General features: G+C 47.1%; 1 protein-coding gene across 1 annotated transcript in view; it reads right to left on the minus strand.

Moving 5' to 3' along the window:
* Positions 1 to 26,285, minus strand: part of QRFPR (pyroglutamylated RFamide peptide receptor) — a 41,127-nt gene extending 14,842 nt beyond the window's left edge. The window contains exon 1 of the mRNA XM_015417100.1: positions 25,946 to 26,285. Coding sequence (XP_015272586.1) covers positions 25,946 to 26,285 — 340 coding nt within the window. The remainder of the gene's footprint in view (positions 1 to 25,945) is intronic.
* Positions 26,286 to 26,850: the final 565 nt, after the last annotated feature.

Below are 26,850 nucleotides of genomic sequence, written 5' to 3' on the forward strand. Positions count from 1 at the left end.
ACACTTCACGAGTCACAAAGTCTCAGCAAACCAAGTCACATCCCTTCTATTCTTCTAATTTTATGGTAAAGTGCAAATCTCAGTGAGTTCTGTAAACCCAGAGACCTTCTAAATCCTAATGGCCCTTTTTAAAAAAGCATACACACGAGGCACTTCTCAGCTTCATTGCATCTCTGGTTGAAACTCAGCAAACAATTTCCAACATGGCTTATCTTTCTTCCTTTCCAAACTGCAAGGGAGTTCTGTCAGAACTAGACTGTGGTGGGACACTTCAAGCTGAAGTCACCATTTGTCAAAACTGGTGAATTGCATTAAGTCCCGCAGGGCCCAGATGGAAGTTGGAAGAGAGTTCCACCAGGTTGGAGCCAGGGCCAAGAAAGCCCTGGCTCTGGTCGAGGACAGCCAGATATCTTTGGGGCCAGGGATCACCAGAGATCACCAGTTGTCTTTCAGCTTACATGAAACTAATATGCTTAGTTTGAAGTGACCAAGCTGTTCCAGTGAATCAAAACAAGTTAAGTCTTTGAATTCTTTTTCTAGGTTCAGATTCTGACAGCATTTTGACTTTTATCCCCTAGAAATGCCTTCACAGCTCATTAAAATATTAGAAACAACACAAATAACTAAAAATATTCAGCTTTAATATACTGGTAATGAAACATGAAACATCATTTTGTTCATATACAACATGACTTCTTCCACAAATGTCCTTTTAATATACTAAAAACAAACTCAACTTGGCAATTCATCCCTGAAGTCACTATGCAATGGAACTAATTTCAATGAAAAATTTCATCCTACATTCCAAACTTGTTTTATGCCTAAAATACGTTGCATTGATGCTATTTCAACATATTAGCAGTCAGCAGAAGCCCCTTTTTCTTTATTGCATATGAAAATGCTCTAATCCCTCTCAGTGACAACATTGCAATTAAGTAATATGGTCATTTCTGGCCACCATTTAAGTTTTAGATCATAAATCAAGTAAGAACCATTTCCCAGTAGAAAATAGTGCAGGAAATTGCAAGTGAGCAGTTTTCCCAAAAACAAGTTTATGGACAGATTCATTCTATAGCTCATACATCATTTTAGAAATGTCTTAGCAGCCACCAGACTCAGAAATGCATGTAAACACATCAGTCACAGCACAGTCACAAATTTTGAAGCAAGGCAGGATTCTAGCCTTCACTTCCAAATAACGACTTGCAAGTAATAACTTGAAAATGTTAGGAAATGTGGAAGCCTATGCACACCCAGGGACTTCATTTAATATTTTGAGTGAAGGTTTCTGTGTCTAATTCTGGCACAATGGAACATACCACATGGGTTAGACACACCAGGTCTAGCAAGGGAATTGGTCTGTTAATAGAAAAGGGTCCAGATAAAGCAGAAGTAGCATCTGAATGTGAGGGAAGGAAACCTTGGGGTCATAGTGGATAGCTATGCAGTAGAAAATGTCATCCTGGTGTACCACAGCAGTGAAAAAGGCAAACTGTGCTGAGGATGAATTGGGAAAGGGACTGAAAATAAAACAACCAATATTATAATAACCCTATGGTGTGGCCTCATCTAGAATACTGTGTGCATTTCTGGTTACCGTATCTCAAAAATGACTTTGAATAGCTGAAGAAAGTACAGCAAAGGGCAACCAAGATGACTAAGGGGTTGTAGCACCTTTCTTATAAGCAAAGGCTGAAGAGTGTGGGGTTTTCAGTTAAGGAACGAGACCAAGTGAGGGAGGCATGATAGAAGTTTGTAAAATTATGCACAGAGTAGAGAGTTGACAAAGAGAACTTTTTCTCCCTCTCCCAAAATACTAAAACTCAAGGGCATCCAATAAAATTGATGGGGCAGTAGATTCAGGAAGGGCAAAGGAAATCCTTGTTACTCAGCTAGTAAATAAAATATGGGATTTGCTGCCAGATGATGTAGTAGTGGCCACAGGCATAGATGGGGGATTAGACAGATTCATGGAATATTCATGGAAGATAGGTCTATCAGTAGCTGTAAGCTATGGTGACTAAAGAAAGCCTCCACATCCTAAGGCAATAAACCTCTGAATACCAGTGCCAGGAGGCATCTATGCACTGTTGTTGGCCCTCCAGAGAAATCTGTCAGCAACTGTGTGGGAAAAGTTGTGGGACTAGATGGACAACATTCTGATCCAGCAGGGCTCTTCTTAAGTCAGGAACTCTGGCTCAGGGGACTAAGAGCAATGGACTGGAATGATAAAACAGCCTAGACAGTAAAAAGCTGACTAGAGTGGCCCCTGCAGTACTGGAAAGTGTTGCAGGGGCCTCTGGGGCTGATCCAGGTCTTGACAATGATGACAAAAGGTTCACCAGGCAAGCCTACATCTGTTGTCATTGTGTCACAGCCAAAGCCAAGGAGACTTGTATTCCAGTCTCAGCTTTTTTCTCGGCTACCACTGGCTCTCCAGGAAGGTGGCCCACCAGGAACTTCCACCTCTGAGACTAAAGGCTCATAGATCAATGCCTGAGACAACCGAACCCCTTTATCCTCCTCTGTCGTAGTTAATTTTCTCAGGCTCCAGCCACTTGCTGCAATGTGGTGCATTTTAAAGGGTTAGATCAATGGACTGCAGCTCAGTTATCAGATGCCCTTCCAGAAGATCTTACTAGGTGTGTTGCCTCTTCCAGAAAACAGGAGCTAAGAATGAGGAGGAGAATCCGGGAGGAGCAGAACCCAGTGGGAATGCCAATGCCTTGGGGAGAAGATCATATTCTAGGAATGGATTCTCCTAGGCCCCAAACTCAGAAGGCCACTCATGGAAGGGAGTTCAAACTCAGCGTCTGAAGAAAGAGTGAGAGTGATTGCAAACACAAACTTTATTGTATACAATATAAAATAAAAAGAATAAAAATGTAAAGAACCTATACTGGGCACCCAAGATCTAATTCCCTAAGCACTCAGACACGCACCAGCAAGAGAGCTCACCTATAAAAGATAGAAGGGAGGTAACTTTTCTAGGGAAAGGGGAGGTAATTTTTCTAGGGAAAAGACATACAGCCTTAAATCTGGGGCCTGAGGTCTGGAGAGGTCTGGGGAAGACACAGTGGAGCTCCAAGGAGCACAGCATCAAGGTGGAAAAGGGGAGAAAAGCCTGCGGAGTGTAGGGGGGTTGCCAGAAGGAAAACAGAAAAGTTCTGACAGAAAAGATCTGGACTGGGAATCTGAGCAGAGCCATAGCCAGCGGTGGGGCACACGGGGTGGTACCCCCTATCAAATTTCCCGTGCTCCCCACCCCAATCTTAATTCATCCCTCAGGTGGTTTTCCCTTCCCTTGTACAGTTAATGAACACAGAAAGAAACAGAGGCCAACAAAACCACTGACATCTCATGGCTAGGAAATGAAGGTAAAGTCTCTCCCCTTCCTCCTTTTACTCTCCCTCTCCCCCTCCCCTTCTCCTCCTTGTCAGGGGAGGGGGGAGGAGGGCAGTGTGGCAGCTGGCTGGCTAGCTGACTGCTGCCGCCCCACGTGGCACCTGGGTGGGCGGCACCACTGGCGGGCTATCCATGCCCCTCTTGTCTTGTTTGTGGTTTGGTACAAGAAGGTGAGTCCGTGTGCCAACAAAAGCCAAGCACCCTCGAGGAGCAAAACAGCTGGGCAACCAGTGGAGAGCTTCCCATTGGACTTTACCACTGTTGAAGGCAACATGGACAGTTTCATGGCTCAGATCAAAAGTCTGGCACAGTCGCTGTACCCTTGCCTGGGGCAAAGTCTGCACCAGGAGCTGAGGCTCCACTTGCTGCTCAACAGTTCAGACACTTGCAACAATAGCAATCCTGCAAACTCCTACCTGCCCCCACCATCTCTTCCCCTGGGATCCTCACCTGTGTCACCCCTGAGCCAGGGAAATACTGCCACATTTTAAATTAATTTAGTTTAAATTAATTCAATTTAATTTAATTAGCACCCCTGCATCCCCCCCTCCAAAAAAAATCCTGGCTAAGGGGCTGGATCTGAGGAACCATTTGCTAGCACCTGGGGTCCTTTTTTTTGTAAGAAGACCCCAAAGAAGGTGGGGTTTGGCTGTCCTGGCTTTGGACCGAGTCAAGATTAAAAGTTTGAATCTCACTGGCTGGTTTAAAGTTAACTGCTGTCAGACATTGGTGGGCAAAAGTGGAAGAAATACCTTGATTAGTCCATTTGCGCCAAATCTGCATGGGCAAAAAAAGCCTAGGTGAGAAAACAGGATTAACATACTTTAATTAGGTTGAAGTGACCCAGATCTGCATTGACACAAAAGTTTGAGTGAGTCAAGATAGCTCCCAAAACAGGATGGAGGGCAAATTAATCACTATAGCGCCCTTATTGATTGAGTCAAAAAGGAAAAAGAGGAACGGCATGTTCGTTAATGAAATAGCAACTTCCTTGGGCTGGGCAGACACCTCTGGGGTATGTCAGGATATTGGGTGGTGTCTTCAGTGTTGGAAAGTCTTTTGTCATTGGGAGCAATATGCCACTGAGCTGGGGGAGATTGCACTTAATCAGTTTCGACCTCCAGCACACCCTTCCTCTTCTTTCCTGAGATTTTCCAACGTCATGGCTGTACCCAGGTGCCTTTATGAGACTCCCCAAATTTCAAATCCCCTTGGCACTTAGGCTGTAAAAGTGGGTGCCTAATAAAACAACTGCATGCAAAATAAGAGAGGGAACTGAGGATGGGGCAGGGTCCTCACATGTCACAGAGTTGGACACCTCATTTCCCATAAAGAAGTGTCCAAGAAGCTCTATTCAACTAAGAATGTATTACAGATATGGGGTCTCACTAATATTGACATTTAATCTAGCATGCCTTTTGAAGATTTGCTTGAAATAGCGTTTCCCCCCTGAACTCATACATTTTCCCCTTCTCTTTTCCTGAACAGCTTCATTCATTTGAGTCTCTGGGCATCACAGCAGGCTGCAGCCAAATCTAATAAAATAAATTACTTTGCCCATTTAATTCAGGCAGCTTGATGAAAATGTCTCCTGAAGCACCATCTTGCACATTTCATCCCCTCCAGACTAATATATCTTATTGCACTTTTTGGTGTATGCCTCATCTCAGAATACCAGGAAGGCCTGTACAAACAAGAAGTAGTCCTCATTCCTGTGAAGGATTACAGACTGCTCGCTGCCATGAATTCAAGTTCACCTCCCAATTTATCCATTCTTCTCCAGACATGTCTGCATATTATATTCCATCTCTGCTTTTCATAGAAATCTATGAATAATCAGGCCCAGCTGCAGAACTCTTTCACCAAGTTCAGAAGGCTCCCAATTTGTCTCAACTCAGATCTAGGCTTGTCATTATAAAGTGGCAGTTTCATTGTGGGAATTCACATAATACCATAGGGCAACTTCTAAGGGCGCACAAGGAGATGACCCTCATACCTCAGGAAATACCAGGACCACTGTGACACAATTTATTGCAGAAATTCAACTAGAAGCCCTTTTCAGCGGCAGGTGAATCTCAAATACACTTCCCCCCAGCATAGCAACAGTAATTACATAATTCATGGAAGAATTACAGTTTCAGCTATTCAGCAAAACTGGAACCCAACCTAAACTCTATGGAGTTTCCTGTTTTTAATCACTGTTATTCAATTGCCTTCGACTATAGAATTGTGCTACTGTGTGATTAATGTATTATATGACTGAGATGAAAGATGTTATAATATGTAATTTTTGCAGCAAACATTCTCCAAGTTGCTCTTGAAGCCAAGGGTTCCTCAGGGAGAGTCATACATGAGTAGAGATGTAAAATTTATGTAAATTTTGAAACCACAGGGGGGGAAATGTGCTTCTTCCTTTTTGTCTGGGGTAGAAATGCAAATTTGGGGGAAATAATGTACTATAGCCAATACTTACTTTCCTGTCAAACCTACATTTCTTTTACTGATTTAACATAAAATACATCATTTATAACATACTTAGTATATAAAACTGTACTATTTGGCTTATTTACAGAATTTAGAAGTATTTTCATATCATAAATCTTAGTAAAGGTAAAGGTAAAGGTTTCCCTTGTTCGAAAGCCAGCCGAATCCGCCTCTAGGGATGCAGTGCTCATCTTCATTTCCAAGCCGAAGAGCCAGCGCTGTCCAGAGACGTTTCTGTGGTCCTGTGGCCTGACTAGACACCGAGGCACACGGAACGCTGTTACCTTCACACCAAAGCGGTACCTATTTATCTACTTGCAATTTCTTGCTTTTGAAATTTGCAGATCGGAGCCACACAGAAAGAAAACAGGTAATTTGGCAGACTTGGGGGAGGTAAGACAAAGCAGACAGTGGTGCTTAGCTGAGCCCCATGTGAGAAGAGGCAGATGACGGTGCCCTGACCAGGCCAAGCCCTGCACAAGGTGAGGCAGATGGTGGCACCCCAGCCAGGTCAAGCCCTGCACAAGACAAGACAGACGGCAGTGCCCTGGCCCAGTTAAGCCGTGTGTGACATGAAGCAAGGCAGACAGCAGCACCCAGCCAATCCCCACCCAAGGTGAGCTGAGGCAGAAGGCAGCACCCGTCTCAGCCGAATCCCACACAAGGCAAGGCAAGGAAGAAGGTGGCACCTGGCTGAGCCCCATGTGAGGCAAGGCAAGGTAAGGCAGAGGGTGGCACACAGCCAAGCCCCATGGGAGGCGAGGCAAGGCAGGGCAGAGGGCAGCACCTGGCTGAAACCCAAGCAATGTGATGCAAGGTAGACAACAGTGCCCACCTATGCCTCGTGCAAGGTGAGGCAAAGCAGCTGGTGCCCTGCCAAACCCCACGCAAGGCAAGGTGAAACAGAAGGTGGCACCCATCCCAGCTGAGCCGAGCACAAGGTGAGGGAGACAGCAGCACCCGGCCACATGCAAGGGAAGCCAGAGGGTGGCGCCTGGCTGAGCCCCACGCAAGGCAGAGTGGATGGTAGTGCCCAACCGAGCCCAGAAAAAGGCAGGGCAGAGGGTGTTGCCAGATGACCCCCAGACGAGGTGAGGAAGACACCCACCCTGCCCGGCCAAAGTGAGAGAGGCAGGGCCTGGACTGCACAAGACAAAGTAAGCAGTACCTGGTCTGCCTGTGGCCTATCTGAGGCAAGGAAGGCAGCAGCTGGCCAGCTGATTGGGCAGGCTGCCTCTTCCTCCTTCCTTCCATCTCCCTCTGGGAGGGAGTGGCAGGGTCAGATGGACTGCCTCTTCCTCTGCCCCTCCCTCTTTTGAGGGCAGGGCCAGGGCAGGCTGGGGGAGTGGCCCTTTCCAATGATTTTTCACTCTAACTCAGCCCTTGCTGAGAGGAGAATGACGTAAGGTGCTTTGAGTCATTCTGGAGAAAGGTGAAATAAATAATAAACAGAGCTGAAAATGGAGGGGCAGATAAAAGGCTGGTGGGAAGGAGAGAAAGCAGAGAAGGTTGAGGATATGGTTGAGGACATGGATGGATATTGTTGAGGACACAGAGAAGGTTGAGTACACTGACAGCACATATTCATCTTGTGCTGTGCCAGCTATACTGGCTTCCAGTGTAGTACTGAGTCAAGTTCAGGTGTTGGTATTGACCTTCAAGGTCTTGAGCTGTCTGGGACCAATGTGTCTATGGGACTGTCTCCTCTGGTATGTCCCCGGGAGAGCCTTGCACTCTATTGATAACGATCTGCTGGTGATCCCCAGCCCTAGGGATGCCTGGCTGTCCTCAACCAGGGCCCAGGGCCTTCTAAGTCCTGGCCCCGACCTGCTGGAACTCTCTGCTGAAAGACATCAGGGTCCTGCAGGATCTTATGCAGTTCCCCATGCCCTAAAAGGCAGAGATGTTCCACCAGGATTTTGGTTGAGGGCAGCAACAGTTTTTCCATGGCTGGCATCCTCCCTTCCTTTCCCCCACTTTGAATTGCTGTTATGAGTTCCTTCTCCCCCTGCCCAGAAACTGGCCTGGTAGTCCAGAGCTGTGGTAGAAATTTCCGAGATGCCATCATCATGGACTCTATTTGGGTCTTTAGTTTTATTAAATTGTTCTGTAGAATTTTAATATCTTATATGTTTTATGTCATTTGTCCTCATGTACATCACCCAGAGCCCGGCATAAGCTAGAATAAGGTGATTAACAAACTTAATAATGATGATAATAATGTGGAGGGAAAGAGGAAATAGTATGGGGAAGCTGAGATGGGGAAATGGGTGTGCTTTGCAAATCCTTGCCAGTTCCACATCGTGCATTTGGGCCTGCCCTGGCAACTGGCACCATGCAACTAGGCCAGAGTTTTCCCGGGTAGAGGGTGCCATGGGTACACTAGGGCGAAAAACTGAAGATGGGTAGAAATAAAGGAAGCATGGATGGGAAGGAGAGGAGGCAGGAAAGGGGGAAAGGGTATTGGGACTTTCAAGGAAAGGAAAAAAGGAAATAGTGGGGGAGAAGAAAATTAGACTGCAAGACTTTGCTTGTATATTCTAATAGCCAAGTCAGCCAAATCTGAGGTTACTTAAACCGGTGACTGTAGCTGTGAATGGGAAAGACAGATATTTCTACAAACCTGGAAAAGTCCCAGTTTTTCAGGAAAATGTGAAATCTTTAAAAAAAAAAAAGATTGGTGGGTTTTAAAAGCCCAACATGAAAAAAGGAGCAACTGTAGCTGTAAGAGATTTCCTCCATGGCTCTTGCTAGGCAACCACAGCATTCCAGGCTTAGCTTCTGGAAGTAAAAGGCAAGCGAGGGGGGCAGGGTGCTTTCCAGGGATACAGAGGAAAGTGAAGTGCCGGTCACATGTCACTGAGCGTTCACTGCTGAGACATAGGCTGATTTCCCACAAACTGCTGCTCCGTGCTTGTTCCTCCCTTTGCCCCGATGGTACATGTCAATTTCACACCATGTGCTGCGCAGCCACATTTTGCTCCACAGCTTTTCCCGATTTCCCCCACATCTACTCAATCCTGTTTTTTGAGGATTGAGTAGATGCAGAAGAAATGGGGCAAAGCTGCGGAGCAAAATGCGGCCGTGCAGCACATGATGTGAAATTGATACGTACGATCGGGGCAAAGGGAGGAACGAGCGTGGACCAGCAGTTTGTGGGAAATCAGCTATAGTTTGTGTAGGTAGAGGCTACTGGGCAGGGCTAAAGACAGAGAGACAAATGTAGGTTGGCTGTTGGGTGGGAAGGAGAGAAGAAAGTAGGAAAAAGGGAGAGACTATGGGAGCTTTCAGGCAAGGAAACGAATGGGGGCGGAGGAAATGAGATACCTCCTGCAAATCCTTGCGGACTCCCACCTGTAGTTCCTCTATAGAAAAAACTGGAACTATACCCAGAACTTCAGAAATAGCTGCAACTTTAATTTTTGCCATCTGAGAGGCACGGGAGTAGAAAGCGGATTATATCGTAAACAAAAGAAAGTTATTATTTGAACAGAAAGACTCTCATACATTCACAATAGGCAGGACTACCAGCATACCTGGTTATATAACACAGAAAATACAGAACTAACAAGTTATCATTAAACAAGTTATATGAATTATTGCCAAGATTTATATTGACCTTTTTGAAAACATTGTATATGTCTACTATATATAGGATTTATTAATATCTAATGCTATAGATTGACTTAAATAAGAATACTTATTTTGAGTAAAACCTTGTCCTTCAGGCTTTTACATGCTATACATTTGGAATGAGTGAAATAGTTTTTAAGACAAGGTTTTTCTCACTCAAAAAGGAAAATATTTCATGGGAGATTTTTTCCAGTGCTCCTCCAAATTTTCCATTGGAAAAATTTAAGAAGCATTTCACGCATTCTAAAAGAGAAAAAAAAATCATACTTTCCAATTGGAAAAATTGGGAGGGGAATGCCCCTTTCTCTGATTTTTTTTCATCCCCCCCCCGGCTTTCACATCTCTAGAAGTCAAGGGTAGGAGGCTGCAGTTTATGGGGGAAATGGCAGAAACCTGTATATGAAACAGGAACTTTCACAAGGGTGGGGGCAATTTCTGTCAATTCCTCATTCTTATTGTGGTCCTTTCTCTTGTTGTTGTTGTTCAGTTGCACAGTCAGGTCCGACTCTTCGCAACCACATGGACTACATCATGCCAGGCCCTCCTGTCTTCCGGCATCCTCTGAAGTTTGCTCAATTTCATGTTCATTGCATCTATGACACTGTCTAACCATCTCATCCTTTGCCGTCCCCGTCTTCTTTGACCTTCAATCTTTCCCAGCATCAGGGTCTTCTCCAGTGAGTGCTCCCTTCTCATTTGGTGGCCAAAGTATCTGAGCTTCAGCTTCAGTATCTGGCCTTCCAGGGAACAGTCAGGGTTGATTTCTTTTAAGATTGACTGATTCGATCTTCTTGCAGTCCAAGGGACTCTCAAGAGTCTTCTCCAGCACCATAATTCAAAAGAATCTATTCTTCGGCCCTTATAGTCCAACTCTCGCAGCCATACATGACTACTGGGAATACCATTGCTTTGACCATGCGGACTTTTGTTGGCAGGGTGATGTCTCTATTTTTTATTATGCTGTCTAGGTTTGCAATCGCTTTCCTCCCAAGGAGCGTCTTTTAATTTCATGGCTGCAGTCACCATCTGCAGTGATCTTGGATCCCAGGAACATGAAGTCTGTCACTGCTTCCACGACTTCTCCTTCTATTTGCCAAGGAGTGATGGAGCCAAATGCCATGATCTTAGTTTTTTTAATGTTGAGTTTCAAGCCCACTTTTACGCTCTCCTCTTTTACCCTGAGCAAGAGGTTCTTTAGGTCCTCTTCACTTTCTGCCATTAGAGTGGTATCATCTGCATATCTGAGGTTGTTGATCTTTTCCCCAGCAATCTTAATTCCCGCTTGTGATTCATCCAGGCCAGCATTTCGCATGATGTACTCTGCATATATATTAAATAAGCAAGGCGACAATATACATCCTTGTCGTACTCCTTTTCCTATGCTAAACCAATCAGTTGTTCCATATCCGGTTCTAACTGTCGCTTCTTGGCCCTTATACAGGTTTCTCAAGAGACATGTGAGGTGGTCTGGTACTCCCATCTCTTTAAGGACCTGCCATAGTTTGTTGTGATCCACACAGTCAAAGGCTTTAGCATAGTCAATGAAGCAGAAGTAGATATTTTTCTGGTACTCTCTTGCTTTCTCCATAATCCAGCGAATGTTGGCAATTTGATCTCTAGTTCCTCTACCTCTTCGAAACCCAGCTTGTACTTCTGGCAGTTCTCTATCCACGTACTGTTGAAGCCTAGCTTGTAGGATCTTGAGCATGACCTTGCTAGCGTGTGATATGAGTGCAATTGTGCGATAGTTTGAACATTCCTTGGCATTGCCCTTCTTTGTCCTTTTTGTATAGTTCTTCTGTGTATTCTTGCCATCTTTTCCTAATCTCTTCTGCTTCTGTTAGGTCCCTACCGTTTTTGTCCTTTATCATGGCCAGTTTTGCATGGAACGATCCCTTGATTTCTCCAATTTTCTTGAAGAGATCTCTAGTCCTTCCCATTCTATTGTTTTCCTCTATTACTTTGCATTGTTCATTCAGGAAAGCCTCCTTATCTCTCCTTGCTGTTCTCTGGAAATCTGCATTCAGTTGGGTAAATCTTTCCTTTTCACCTTTGCCTTTCGCTTTCCTTCTTTCCTCTGCTATTTGTATAGCCTCATCAGACAGCCACTTTGCTTTCTTGCATTTCAGTTTTTTTGGGTTGGTGGTAATTGCTGCCTCCTGTACAATGTCATGAACCTCTGTCCATAGTTCTTCAGGCATGCTATCTATCAAATCTAATTCCTTAAACATATTCTTCACCTCCACTGTATATTCATCAGGGTTGTGATCTAGGTCAAATCTGAATGGCCTAGTGGTTTTCCCAACTATCTTCAGTTTAAGTCTGAATTTTGCAAAGAGTAGCTCATGATCTGAGCCACAGTCAGCTCCAGGTCTTGTTTTTACTGACTGGATAGAGCTTCTCCATCTTTAACTGCAAATTATATAATCAATCTGATTTCGGTGTTGCCCATCTGGTGATGTCTCACTATTGCTAAATGTTCCCTAGACTCTCAAAAGCAGCTTTTAAAAGTGAAGATGTATATCAAGGGATGCCACTTATCCATAGACTAGGAATAAGGCCCATTATAGAAATAAATACAATGAGCGCTAGAAAGAGGCTCTCATCAGTAGTCAGTCAGAAGCATATCTGGGCAAAAGCTAAACCTCACCCCACCCAATTCCTAAAAACACTTGGCGGGCGCTAGAAAAGGTGTCGGCAGGTGCACCACATTGGGGACCCCTGATATAGATTTTGTAGATTTCATAAGATATCTATATTTTAAGAACAATAATCTTCAAACTTAAGTGATGTTACTCCATTCTAGGTTTTACCACAGTTTCAAGTCATTCCTAAAGTGGAGTAACATCATTTCTGGGTTTTCCCTGGAAGTTAAGTAACACCATCGTCCCAATGGTGATTTTGTTTTCCCCTCTCTCACCAGCTGCAGGAGCATCCTATATATATAAAAGCCCTAGTGTATTGGCACTTTCTAGCTTTCCCATTGGCTGTGCTTTGCACTCCGTCAGCCATTGACCTGTCAACTGCCACTCAAGAGTACTCGTGTGCCATTGGCTGAGTGCTGGGTCCACTTCTCTCCCCCGCCCACTGCTGGCTTGGCCACTCTTCCGTGTCTGAATAAACTGCCAAAATGGCTGTCTCTCCTGACAAAAACGCTTCTACTGCTGCTGTTTCGCTCTTCCACGTCTGGCTGGCTACTGAAATGACTATTTCCTGCTCAGGAAGAGGCTTCTACTACTGTCACTTCTTTTGCTTGGCTCCTCCACAGCTGACTGGCTACTGAGGTAAACCACCGGCAGTCAAACCATTTTGCTCTCCTCCTGCTGTGGGGCTCACTTTCCCCTCAGTGGCTGTTGCTAGGCAACCAAAATTGGCTTTGTCAGTCAGTAAAAAGACAGGGGCAGGAAGCCCTTTCCAGGCCTACTTCAGCCTTTGTGGGGAACTCATTGGTGTCAGTGCTGAGTAGGGTTGCCAGCTCCAGGTTGGGAAATTCCTGGTGATTCCGTGGTGGAGTCTATGGAAGCCAGAGTTTGGGGAGGGGAGAGGCCTCAGCTGAATAGAATGCCACTGAGTCCACCCTCCAAAGCAGTTATTTTCTCCAGGGGGAGAGAGATCTGTTGTCTGGAGTTTAGTTGTGATACCAGGTGATCTTCAGGCTCCACCTGGAGGCTGGCTACCCTAGGCCTATCAGCACCCTCTGGGTGACCTGATGACCCCTGACTGGCATGACTTAAATCTCCTCTTCAGATGACAATCAGTTCCCCTGTAGAGAATGGTGGACTCTTGTGACATTATACCCTACTGAGGTCACCACACCAAATTGACACTGAGTGTCCAAGAGTTTGAAAGGGTCTTTTTGCCAGCCGAGTATGCAGCCCTGCAAACATCCCTCTCCCCTGCTAGATTTAAAGGGCCCTTCAACTTGTTGGCGGGCCATGTGGTCCCAGCCAATCAGCTGAAGTCCTTTAAATCAGGCAGGAGGGGAGGGAAAGGGGTGGTGGGGGTTGGTTGCTCTTGGGGGCAGGGCTTCGGGGCATCTCCACCCACCCCTGGAATGCCCCCCCAAACACCCCTGCCAGAGTGACGAGGGGACCTGTCAACCCTAGTCAGAATTCCAAATGTGCCCACAGGCTCAAAAAGGTTGGGGACCCCGATCTATATGATGCCTGACAGGAAACTCAAAATGAGCATCTACTCCCCACCCACCCCCAAAAAAAGTTCGGTGAAGTGCAAAAAAATGTCTTCCTATATAGGAATGGAAAACTACTTCGTTCTCAATTTCTGCTCATCCACAAGATTTTCCACTCCATACAAAACTTATTTCTTCTGACTGTTCATCTCTTGCCCATTTAATTTGAACTGCCTGAATCTATCATGCCTAATAAGAGCTCTAGAAATATCTCCCTAGGTTAATGTGTTAAAATAATGCATAGCATAACAGACGCTCAATTGACCTGAATCCAAAAACAGATGGAAGTTCTTCAACTGAAAATTTCTGGTAGCCCCCTCCAAGGCATTGAAGGAATCATCTTTAATGAGAAAGTATAACCCCATATGAAACCTAATGAAGAGGTAAAGTGTCAGGTCATGGAAATACCTTTCATGGTAATAAGACACTCTGAAGAAACCCCACACTTGATTAGAAAAGAAATCCGTCAACCTATTTTTCTTCTGCCTGTTTAATTCTCCACAGTCTTACATTCTGAGTATTGGTATCACACTGTGGCATTTTATTCTTACACTGGATTATACAATTATTCCCAAATTCATCCTTTTGTTTCTCTTCCAGGAAACATTTCCTTTGGCAGCATATATGCCCATTGGTTTTCAATAGCCTACAAATTACACATTTTTAAAAAATTGAAACTTGGCAGGCAATAAAGCTAACTCTAATGCGTGCTGCAGGAACACACGGCATAACGCCTAGCAATCATCTATCTTAGTCAGTCCCCTACGTCTGCCCCACAAATGAGGTGGGCAAAGGATGTGGGTGTGCTTAGAGACAGAAAAGCCGGCTTTCCTCCTTTGCCTCATGCTGTTATGTGCTTTGCAGGAAGTAGTCTGAGGCCTTTCAGCTATGTTGTAATTAAAAGACAACTTCATTCAGCTGTTTGGAAACATATCCCCAACTAATTAAAACTAGATACTTGTGCTATAACCTTGCCATCAAATGGCGCAGGCAGTTAAATGCCTGCACTATAACATCACCGAGCAGCCACTACGGCTGTTCGAGTACCACCGTGGTCGAGGTGAGCTCTCGACCTTAGCCCCAGCTCCCGCCTACCCAGCGGTCTCGAAAGCAACTTAATTGCAAGTAGGTAAATGGGTACCCACCCTTAGAGGGGTGGGGGGCACCCTGTGTGGCTGGCTGAAGACAGCGGCGGCAATGGCGATGACGGCGGCGGAACCTGGCGCAGACGGCAATGGCGGCGGCGAGCGAGCGTGATCAGGAGGCGCACGGCAGAGCGATCCCTGGTGGCGGAGGAAGAATACACCGACAGCTGCTGAGAAAGACGAAGGGGCATGCGCAGATGCCGAGCACCAGCCCAGCGGAGCCGGAAAGGACATAGCCGGGCCGGAAGCAGGTGAAGCTGCGCGTCTGGGAAGATCATTGTGGCCTTAGCTAGGGACAAAAAATGGTGATTAGCACCAAGGTACTTGTAAGCCACTCAGAGACCCCAACTATGGGATTAGAGCGGGATATTAAATTGAAAGTATAAATAAATAAATAAATAAATAAATAAATAAATAAATAATCATTACTGACAGGACTGGCAATTCCGACACAGTGATTCAGATATGTAGCCATGCATATAACGGTGTCCTTTGTGGGATATCCGTGGGGATTGCATGTCCCTCGTCACAATCCCTCTGCCTGTAGAAAACCAGTTTGTCTTCCAAGATCACATTTCTAATGAACAGTTAGAGACATAGCCTCCTATCACCTATCCAAATCCGTGCTGTCATGGTATGATTCTCTTGTTGATAAAAGAGTATGAAACAGAACACACAATTGGTCAATTGGACACCCAGTTCATGCTATTTCTGTACATACAGACAGGGATCACTTTCAATTAAGCTTAGTTAAGCAAAACTATGTGCTTTATAAATTGTTGCAGTAATGAGGCACAGGGGGAAATGTCTCCTCGTTTTACAGAGGAACAGGAATAAGCAACCATTAATGCTTTTGAGCAACAGACACTATGGATAACGTTTAGCTCTAACACACTTTGAACCTCCACATCTGACAGGATCTCCAGGGAGTACAAGGCACAGAAGATATTATTTATTTATTTTTATTTTATTTGGATTTATATCCCGCCCTCCCTGGAGGCTCAGGGTGGCTTACAGAGGCATAATGCCAGATAATAACAATAAAACAGTATAAAATACTAAAATACAAAATAGACAGATTAGATAAAATTCATAACAAACATTCGGTGCTCCCTTACTCACTTCCAAGTTTTAAGCCAAGATGGTGTTCTCAATGGTATAGCCACACAACAGCAGCAGTGCATATTCCCACTGCCCCGCCGTCCCCTAAAAAACATCCTGCTCCCTCCGATGGAACCCACGCCAGCGATGGTAATGTGCGGAGATTATAAAGCGTTGATGGTGGCGGCTCCTATTCGAAAGCCTGGAGGAATATGTATACACAAGACAAGCCCATGCTGTGCCAAGCACAGCAGGCAAGACAGTAGCTTTTTACCATTAGGGGAAAATATATTTCATTCTCAGCAACACCTTTAGTTACAAAAACTGGGGAAGCAGATTGCTTACTGAGAAGTATGGCTACAAGAACAATGCAAGAGGAAGCATCCTGCAAACGGATTGCACTTAGAGATGCTTTGTTCCCTTGCTGCTACTCTCTTGTATATTTTGATAGAGGTAGAATTAACCAAGAAGCACACTGGGTTGGACTCAACAAGCTTTTCTGGTCAATCTCACCCAATCCTGCTCCTTATTTAAGGCCTTAGCCATGCAGATCCCATGATTTGCAGAATAGCCTTTGGGGCATAGGGGATCCCCCCTCTTCCTTTTCAAGATGACTGGATCCAACCCACTGATTCTAACTTCTCCCTTTCCACACTGTGCAATTTGGTCATGTTTCCAGCTTGCTTTTTAAGGCCAGGGTTACTTCATCCGTTGATAGCACACATTTCTGTTGGTGATGGGATCCTGTGGTAACCAAGGATTCTCAGGCTCAGTCCTATAAAAAGCATCTGAAAAATGTTGGCAAACCTCTGTGCTTAATGCACCAGAGTTAAAGCAAGTTTCAAATGAATGGATTTGGCAAATGTTGTGTACGCCACTGGGGAGACAGTGAACAGCCAGAGCTTGACTCTGGAAGAACAATAGGGACTAGGCTCCTAGTCTCTCCACTAGGGAACCAATGGGCACCGTGGCGGGAGATTCAAACCCACCAACGGGGCCCAGGGGCGTGTCCCTGGAGTGTATATAGTTGGCCTGCCAGCCGTTAGTGAGTTGTTCTTGTTGTGTACCAAATAAAGCGTGCTTTGCACTATGCCGGTCTTTGTCCTTAGTCCATGCGGCAAACCCACTACACAATAGTGGCGACAAAGGTGGGATTCAGCCGCAACTGAGCCGGGCCGTCGAGAGGGAACGAGAGAACACGTTTCCACATGTGCCAGCTGCAGAGAGCAGCATGATCGGAAGCCCTGCCATTTCCACAACGTTGCTTGTCGCAACTGTGGGTGCACGGGTCACATCGCAAAGGCTTGTTGTTCCAGAGCAACAGGCCGGGCCCAGCCACCACACCAGCGAGCGGACATGCACTTCGAGGACGATGCCGGCGCAGATGACCTCTACCTCCTCAAGCACACCACCGAGAAGGTACTTCAACTCTCCGGCAAATCGCCCTCCCCCAAGTTCCTGGCCCCAGTACGAATAGAGGGGTCCCCTTGCATAATGGAGGTGGACTCGGGCTCCGCGGCCTCAATAATCTCCATGGCCATGCTCAAGCGCCTATGCCCTAAGGGGGGACCCTGGTTGCGCCCAGCCCAGGTGACGCTGATAGATTTCCAGCAAAACCGGGTACCGATTAAGGGAGTTGAGACTTTCCGGGTGCAATTCAAGAACTTGAAAAGGAAACTGGAATTAATAGTGGTCGAAGGCGACCTGGTCAGTTTGTTGGGGCGGGAGTGGTTTGAGCCCTTGGGAATCACTGTGGAGGGAGTACAGGTGTGCACGACACAAGACTTCAAGGGGATTTGCCAAGAGTTCCCCTCCGTGTTCGATGACTCTCTGGGCCGATATACGGGCCCCCCGGTGTCTTTGCGCCTCGACCCTTCGGTGGCCCCAATCAGAATGCGCGTCAGAACGGTTCCGTTAACAGTCAAACCTAAAATTGACACGAAACTGGATCGCCTGGTAGCCCAAGGCATCCTGGAACCGGTCTCCCACGCAGTGTGGGAGACCCCAATAGTTGTTGTAAACAAACCCAATGGGGCAGTCCGCATCTGCGTGGACTACAAATGTACGTTGAACAAGGCGCTACAGGACCACGTATATCCGGTCCCTGTGGTTAGCCACGTCCTGGCTACCTTGGGCGGGGCAAAGATCTTCGGCAAACTGGATCTCGCCCAAGCTTACCAGCAGTTGCCGGTAGATGAGGCAACAGCTGAGGCGCAAACAATTGTTACCCACCGGGGGGCATTCCATGTAAAGTGATTACAATTCGGAGTGAGCGTGGCACCGGGGCTGTTCCAGCAACTGATGGACTCTCTTCTTAAAGGGATCCCCAGCATCACACCATTCTTCAATGATGTGATGATCGCCGCCGCCACACCGGCCGACTTCGCTGATCGCCTCTGTGCCATGCTCAGCCGTTTCCAGGATGCTGGGCTGAAAGTGAAGCTAGACAACTGCCGCCTGGGTGTACCATCAGTGGACTTTTTAGGGTTCACAGTGGACGCGGAGGGCCTCCACCCAACCCGCGAGAAGGTGAAAGCAATAGTAGAGGCACCGCCGCCGAAGTCTAAGGTAGAACTGCAGGCGTTCTTAGGAATCCTGAACTTCTACCACGCCTTTCTTCCCCACAAGGCGGCGGTGGCGGAACCCCTCCATCGATTGTTGGACAAACAGGATCCTTGGGTATGGGGGCCCCGGCAGGCCACCGCGTTCCGAAACGTCAAGGAACTTTTAATTTCCAATGCGGTCCTGGCCCACTTTGACGAGTCGCTGCTGGTGGTGCTAGCTTGCGACGCCTTGCCCTACGGCGTCGGGGCTGTGCTGGCGCATTGCCTACCTGATGGCCGCGAGGTCCCGGTCGCGTACTACTCGCGCACTACTCGTGCACTTTATCTGCAGTGGAGCGAAAGTACGCCCAGATAGATCGCAAGAGACTTGCAATCGTGGCCGGGGTCAAGACGTTTCATGACTTCGTCTACGGCCAGCCCTTCACGATCGCCACGGACCACCACCCACTCCTCGGCCTGTTCGCGCCCGACCGCAGGACGCAGCAAGTCCTCTCCCCGTGCGTCCTGAGATAGACCATTTTCCTGGCCGGCTATGACTACCGGATCGAGCACCGTCCCGGAAAGGCCATGGGCCACGCTGACGCCCTTAGCCGCCTTCCCCTGCCGGACGTCATAGAGGACCCAGCCCCGGTGCACAGGGTCCTCCAGGTGGATGAAGCACATCCAGGCATCATGCAGATGAAAGGGCTCGCCCGGAGCTACGTCTGGTGGCCAGGCATCGACGCAGAGGTGGAGGCGTGGGTGAAACGATGCTCCACCTGCCAAGCGGTGAGACCCAGCCCACCGGGGGCTCCCTCCCAGTCCTGAGAATCCACACACACCCCGTGGTCCCGGCTTCACATAGACATTGCCAGACCATTCCATGGACTGTTGTTTCTGGTGATGGTGGATTCCTACACCAAGTGGCTAAAGGCCACCATTCGAGCCCTCCGACAGATCTTCGCCACCCACGGCCTGCCAGACACCATCGTTTTGGACAATGGGACGGCATTCACGTTGGAGGAGTTCCAGCAGTTCTTCAGTGGCAACCTGATTAGGCACATCAGGTCAGCGCCGTTCCACCCTGCGACCAACGGCCAAGCAGAACGGATGGTGCGGACAATGAAGGAAGCGCTGAGCCGCCTGACGGAAGGGGACTGGGAGCGGCAAATTGCACAGTTCCTCCTGGCACATCGCATCACGCCCAACCCGGTAAGCGGCCAATGCCCAGCAGAGCTCCTCCTGGGACGGAGACCCCGAACCCTGCTGGACCGCCAGCACCCGGATTGGGCTCCAGAGTTGCAGAACACGCCAGAGCAGCAGGAGGCACCTCGCGGGTTCTTCCCAGAGGACCCGGTCTTTGCCAAGAACTTCAGCAGGGGGCCAGCATGGCTAGCGGGCCGCATCATCCATCCCTTGGGCACCGTAATATATGAGGTGTCCACAGAGTATGGCCAAATCCTGCAGCGACACATTGATCAGCTCTGGCGGCGCATGCTCCCGGAACCCTTCAGCGCAGAGGGTCCGGAATCACAGCCAGCTCTCGAGAGGGACGCACGGACACCCACAGCGCAGGACCCTACCCTGGAAGAGCAGCCAAGTTTTATGCCAGTTCCTCCGGCGGTCGAGGAAGAGACCCCAGCTGCAAGCGCTGCAGGGCCAGAAGGGCCCCCACTGGTAACTCACCCCAACGCAGCTGATGGGGCCACAGAGACCCAGTACCAACCCCCCCGACGGTCCACGAGAGAGCGACGGTCCCCGTCTTCTTTAAGGGACTACGTGACATATGTGGTTCCGAACTATGGGGGGAGGGATGTTGTGTATGCTGACCGCCACTGGGGAGACAGCAAACAGCCAGAGCTTGACTCTGGAAGAACAATAGGGACTAGGCTCCTAGTCCCTCCACTAGGGAACCAATGGGCACTGTGGCGGGAGATTCAAACCCACCAATGGGGCCCAGGGGCGTGTCCCTGGAGTGTATATAGTTGGCCTGCCGGCCGTTAGTGAGTTGTTCTTGTTGTGTACCAAATAAAGCGTGCTTTGCACTATGCCAGTCTTTGTCCTTAGTCCATGCGGCAAACCCACTACACAATAGCAAATGAGGTTTTACATCTTAGTTTCAGCTTTGTGAAAGATGCTTTTACCCCCTCCACGCTACAGGATAGATCCAACCAGCTGGAAGCATAATCTAGCTATTCATGCATTTCAGCAAGTTATTCACTATGACAACTCTCTACCTTAATGTTCCCCTAGAGTTGCCACTCAATTGCAACTAGCACTTGATTTGAGACATATTCTGAATGGCCCTCCTGTGCTCTAGAATAGCAGTGGCAACTTGGTCAAATGTTGCCAGCTTGCTGGCTAAGTGTACCATTTTAAGTCTATTATGGTGTCATTTATTAGCAACTTATTATAAAGCAATTGTTACACCTTCACTTTATTTGTTTTTTTTAATGTATATATAACTGTAGTCGTATGCTGGTGTTCAAGGATAAAAGTCAAACAAGAGAACTTTCCATGGAATCGTTCACATGTCTAAAAAACTACCAAAGGAGGTATTTTTTTATTGCGCATTTTTGGCGGCATGCCACGGGTTGGCCACAGGTGCGCTCCACTTTCCAGTTGTTGTGGTGTGATTGCACCCGGAAAATCCACCATCCAATCGTGGCCCTCCTGCAGCAAATTCACCGTGTGCACGGGGCCAAAGAGTATTAAACTGTAGTAATTTATCCCACTTTCAAAAGATTTCATTGTTTCACAGTACCAGTAACTGTAAACTTAATCAACAGAAATATCAAACCTGCCAATGACCAACACATCATTTTTGTTGTTCTAACTGAATTAATGCATTAAAAATGGTTAATCACCGTGTGAACCATTTGGTGGGGACTAGGAAAATGCCCACTCTGTAGGAAGCTTGAAAAGAATGTCAGTAAAATGAGAAAAAATTCAAAAGGGGATTTTGTGTTCACATCTGACTAATCTGAGCCGAACAAACACACTTTTCTAATATTTAAACCTTGGGGTATTTCTCCTCAACTACATAAGGATGGATGGGGAGATCATACAGCAGAAGGTACAAGAAAACATCTGATATTTGTCTTACTCTAAACCAGTGTGCCAAAACTGTCTCAGTAGTCACCCAAGGGGTTACAGAAGGAAAAACCAATAAATAAGTGACCACAATTGTCTGACACTGATTACCTTCTTCTTTGCTTCTAGCCCCCAGCTGCTTTTTCTGTTTTCTCTTCCTTCCTAAAAAAAATGAATTTTAAGAATGCCAAGAAAGTGGGTTTTTCAGATCAGTGGCCATCTCTGCTTTCACAGATTTGCTGCTTGTTGGTGACCTTGCAGTCCTTCAAACATTCATGTTATTTATATTTACCATGACTGACAAAGCTGTCGGTCAATGCCTCTGTTTCAGTCCTATGACATATGCCTCCCTCCACTGCATCAACAGGGTAGTGCTACAGTGAGCAGTGGGCAGCCACATTTTATTAATTTATTGTTTGCTTGTTTGTTTGTTGTGTACCCCTTCAGCTTAGGTCAGTGCCCTTATCCTTACCAGGGGGATGCATTTTGTAGATCTGAGGAATATTAACTTGCAAGTGAGTTCCTCAGATTTGGTCACTTTGATATACTTGGAGCTCATTACTTCAATCAACTCCTGTGATCACTCTTGAAGGATCCAGTTCTCAAGCACAAGGGGGGGGGGAGAACCATGTTCTAGAAAAACGAGGTCGAAAAATATTTGGCAGGAGGAAAGAGAGAGACAGAGACAGAAGACTGCTTGTCTTTGGAGCCCTCCTTCTGTTTTCTGCCCTCTTGAACATGCTTCATTTTTAGCTTTGTTTATTTAGGACCTTGCTATCCCAATCTTCCTCCAGGGAGCTCAAGGAGCATGTGTGGTTCTCCCCTTCTCCATTTTATCTTCACAACCACCCAGTGAGGCTGAGAAAACATAACTGGCCCTGATCACTCTGTGAGCTTCATGACAGAGAGGGTACCTGAACCTGCACCTCCCGATCCCTAGCACAAGAGCAACCCTGCTCACAGGTTACTGTGAGTGCATATACAGCTTGCATGTACATGCATACACCCTATTCATAAGAAAGAGCCAACATGTGCTCACTTTACAAATGAAAGCAGGGACCAGTATCTGGATAAATGTGGGGTTTCGATCACATGCTCAGCTGTATAAACAAAAAGTAACTGTACCCTGTACAAAGATTGTATGTGCATTCTCTTGGGAACAGGGTTAGTAATTTAAAAACCCCAGTATCCAGGGACTGGTTTCTGGTTTTGTTTGTAAAGATATGTATGCACGTATATGCACAGTTTGTATGTGCATTCACTGTAGAATGTGAACAGAACTACTCTGACCACTATACCACCCTGGGTTCAGATTTCACACCCACATGCTCGGCCTAGATTAAGACATATTAAATTAGGTCCCAGTCATATAAATTGATTTATACCAAGCCTCTATTAAAGAGCCAGGACATTTTCTCCCTCCACATAGTTGGCACCCCTAATAAAGCGGGACAATCCACATCTTCTTAACTAGTGCATGTGGACTAGATTTCTCCAGTGAAATGACCGAGGACCGTGTCCCTTCTTCCTTGCCATAATGGGCCATTATTATGTGTTCTCTTCAAGCGAAGACTGGCTATGGGCAGGGGCTCCTTTTGGCTGCAAGCAGCATGACATGACAGCCGTTTCAAATAACCTCATTAAAACTGAGGTACAAATGGAACACAGCTAGAAGCATCTTGCAGCTTGATATTTATTTTTACACTGTCACAGTTTTATCCCACTCAGGTGGCTTACATGGTTCTCCCCTCTGCCATTTTATCCCCTCAACCCTGTGAAGTAGCTTGGAGGGAGGACAGAGAGCATTGTCTGTGTGTGTCACTCTCAAGGTTACAACACTGGCTGGGAATCTGGATTCAGGCCTTCCTTATCCTAGACAGGTACCTATCACACTGACTTGCTGCACTTGGTCACTGAAATAAAAATGATGAGTTGTAACTTTTCAGCTGGTTAATTACATACCAGTTTACCCATTCATTAGGATGAACTTTACTCTTAGAGACACTTGGAATTCAGGGGTCTACATGCTTCATTTACAAAAATGTATCCACAGTACAGTTCTGCTTATAGAATGGCTCCATGTTATACTGAACTCTATATTCACATCTGCAGAGAACACCTCCATAACTGAACCTTGATAAAACATTAGGATTCCAAGGACAGCAGACTCCAAGCATTCACATCACATAGTCAGGTAAGTGGGTGACCTTAAACCCGTCACAAACTCTTGGCCTGGCATACCTCACAGGACTGTTGTGAGAAAGCAGAGTAAGGGAGAATGATGTTCCAAGCTGCTTTGAATCCTAAATGGGGACAAATGTGGGATGTAAATAAATAAAGGCATGTGAAATGACGCAAAAGGAATTTCTAGGAGCACATAATATATTTTGCAATGCCCTTAGACTCCAGTGGCAATAGGCTGGGCAGCAGCAACTCCCCACAGTTAAAGAATATCAACCATTCTCCAACCAGCATCATAGCCTGAAACCAGCTACACACATTTTCTTGCTTTGGACTGGGTCTTCAATGGCAAGAAAGGAAACAAAAATCAAAGCATTGCCCGACTCTGTTCTTGCAGCCATGTCTCCCCAGGTCTGTCTGGGAATACCTGGCATGCGTTTATCTCTAAACTCAGTGGTGAAAAGTGCTTTAAAGTCGCAGCCAATGTATGGCAACCCCATAAGGTTTTCAAGGCAAGGGATATTCAGAGGCAGTTTGCCATCGCCTGCCTGGACTTCCCTGGTGGTCTCCCATCCAAATACTGACAAGGGCCGACCCTGCTTAGCTTTTCAGATACGATGAGATCTTCACAAACTGCAAATGAGTGAACATCTTGCTACACTGAACTGAGAGTAGTCTCGGTAGAACTGTATCTTGGTGGCATTTCTTTATCACCCTGATAAGCTTTGGATGCAGCAGAAGATACCAAAAACATCTTTCTAATATATTCAAAACAGATTCTTCTATTTCAGGTCAGTAACAATCCAGCTGTACCCAGAAGGCTGACCAATTTCAATATCTGCATAAATCACATTGTTGTGTCCGCTGGCTATGCCAGTCTTTGTCCTTCATCCATGCGGCAAACCCACTACACAATACACATATTCATATCTACAAAAACATCCAGCTGTACTTCAGATTCAAACAAACTTCAAGAGCAGCCTGTGGCAACTACACAATGGGGGGCACTTTCTTTGTGCTTTTACAGCTCAACATCAGGAGGCCGGCGGCTGGGCAAGCAGCATCAAGGCTTGCACACTACTGTGTGTTATGAATGCAGCTGCAGCTGCCTTGTGCCATGTTAGATCACTGGCCATCTAGCTCAGAAATGTTTGCCTTTTTCTGACCTCAGAAGGAAGAGCCCCTCTGTTTTCTTAGGTCAATTGGGAATGTGTCACATGTGAATATTGTAATTTATGCCTTGATCACTTAGTGCATTTTTAATCCCACTCAATCCAAGGAGCTCAGGCCAAAATACATGATTCTCCCTTCCCCCTCACAACAGCCCTGTGAGGTAGGTTATTGACAGAGAACTTGACCAATACCACCCATATAATGCATAATTTAAAAGGCTTATGAGAATAGTTTTTTTTTTTAAAGCTGCTGATGTGCTGATGGAAAGTTTGAGCATGCATACATTGTTTAGAGCTGAGTCGCAGAATTCCTCTAGTGTAAATGTTCTGTGAGTGGAGCTAAGGAAACATCATCCTGCATTTTTAAGATTGCCTCCATTCTGGTGCCTGTCTGACAAAAGAATGGATGGGACTTCCTGACAGAGTGCAGAATCAACAGACTTCTCATAAAGCTTCCCTCGGTACAAGGTACTCTAACAATGCCCTAGAGCATAAAATTACTACCCAACACAATAGGAAAAGCATACTCTGCCCACAAAAAAATGCAAAGCCCAAACTCAGGGCAGAGTGATGGGCCAGTATGGAAGGCCGCATGAGCATTAGTTTATTTTCACTGCATGCTATAAAAGTGCTGCTTCAAAGATAGTACACACTAAACATTCTAGAGACTGATATAGCTTCAGGAGGACTAGAATGGTCTTCTTTTTTTAAGGGCAACACAGACTAGACTTGAATACATGAAGCTGCCTTACACTGAATCAAAGTCAGTCTTGTCTACTCAGGCTGGCAGTGGCTCTCCAGGGTCTCAGGCAGAGGTCTTTTCCACCACCTGCCACCTGATCCTTTTAGCTGGAGGTGCCAGGACCTGGACCTGGGATCTTCTGCATGCCAAGCTGATGCTCTATCAATGAGGCACGGCCCCTCCCAACAGAATGCATGTATTGGGCGGAATAAGCAGCCCCATCCCCGCCAGGATGGGTGCCGGCGTCATTCACTCACCCCCCAGCCAGTTGCTGGAGATGTTCTGCAACATGGTGAAGGGGACACAGAAGAAAGCGATGAGCAGGTCGCTGAGCGCCAGCGAGCAGATGAAGATGTTGGTGACGGTGCGCATGGCTTTGCGGCGGGCCACCACATAGAGAACAAGGCAATTGCCGAAGAGCGCCAGGGCGAAGATGAGCACGCAGAGGAGCACGAAGGCCAGCTTGGTGCGCCCGGACAGCTCCGGGATGTAGACCAGAGGCTGCAGCCCGTACAGGGCGATGAACTGTTCCCGAGTCACGTTGTTGTCCCGCAGGAGCTGCGCGAACTGCTCCGGGGTAATGTTCAGGGATCGCATGGCAAGGGCCGCAGGTGAGAGAGGCGCAGATCAACGGGGGCGGCCGACCCCACCCTCTGCGATCCCGGTGGGCGCAGCAGAGCAAAGCTGCCGTCGCCCCGGAGGCATTTTATCCGGGCGCCAGGAATTAGAGATCCTCCGAGTGGGGAAGGGGCCACGGGGAATGAGCCGCCCGTCCTCTTGGCAACCCTCAAAGTACCCTCCTGCGAAGTGTTCCCTCGCCAGTCATCGTAAAGGCGGCCAAGAAGACCCCCAAAGAAGCACCCGAGCCTACAACGAGCGCCTCAAAGTTTTGAGCGGCGGAGCGAGCGCGCGCCTCCCTCCGCTCAGTCGCAGCGAGCAAGAAAGGGCAGGGAAGATCCCCATTGGAGACTTTGTCGGAGCCATTAGCCAATCAGTGAGCAGATCCCCGTCCCGTTCCCCCCCCCCTTTCCCCTGTCTTTCTGCGACGGCTCCGCCTCCGAAGTCTCCCACCAGCTGGGTCCTTCAGGCACTGGAGGGTGCGCGGCGGGCGGGCGAGGTCTGGCTTGCAGAGGAGCGCGCCGGGAGGCTGCGAAGTCGCCTG

This window comes from Gekko japonicus, unplaced genomic scaffold (genome assembly GCF_001447785.1).
Source record: "Gekko japonicus isolate JY-2015 unplaced genomic scaffold, Gekko_japonicus_V1.1 scaffold814, whole genome shotgun sequence".
Taxonomy (NCBI): Eukaryota; Metazoa; Chordata; class Lepidosauria; order Squamata; family Gekkonidae; genus Gekko; species Gekko japonicus.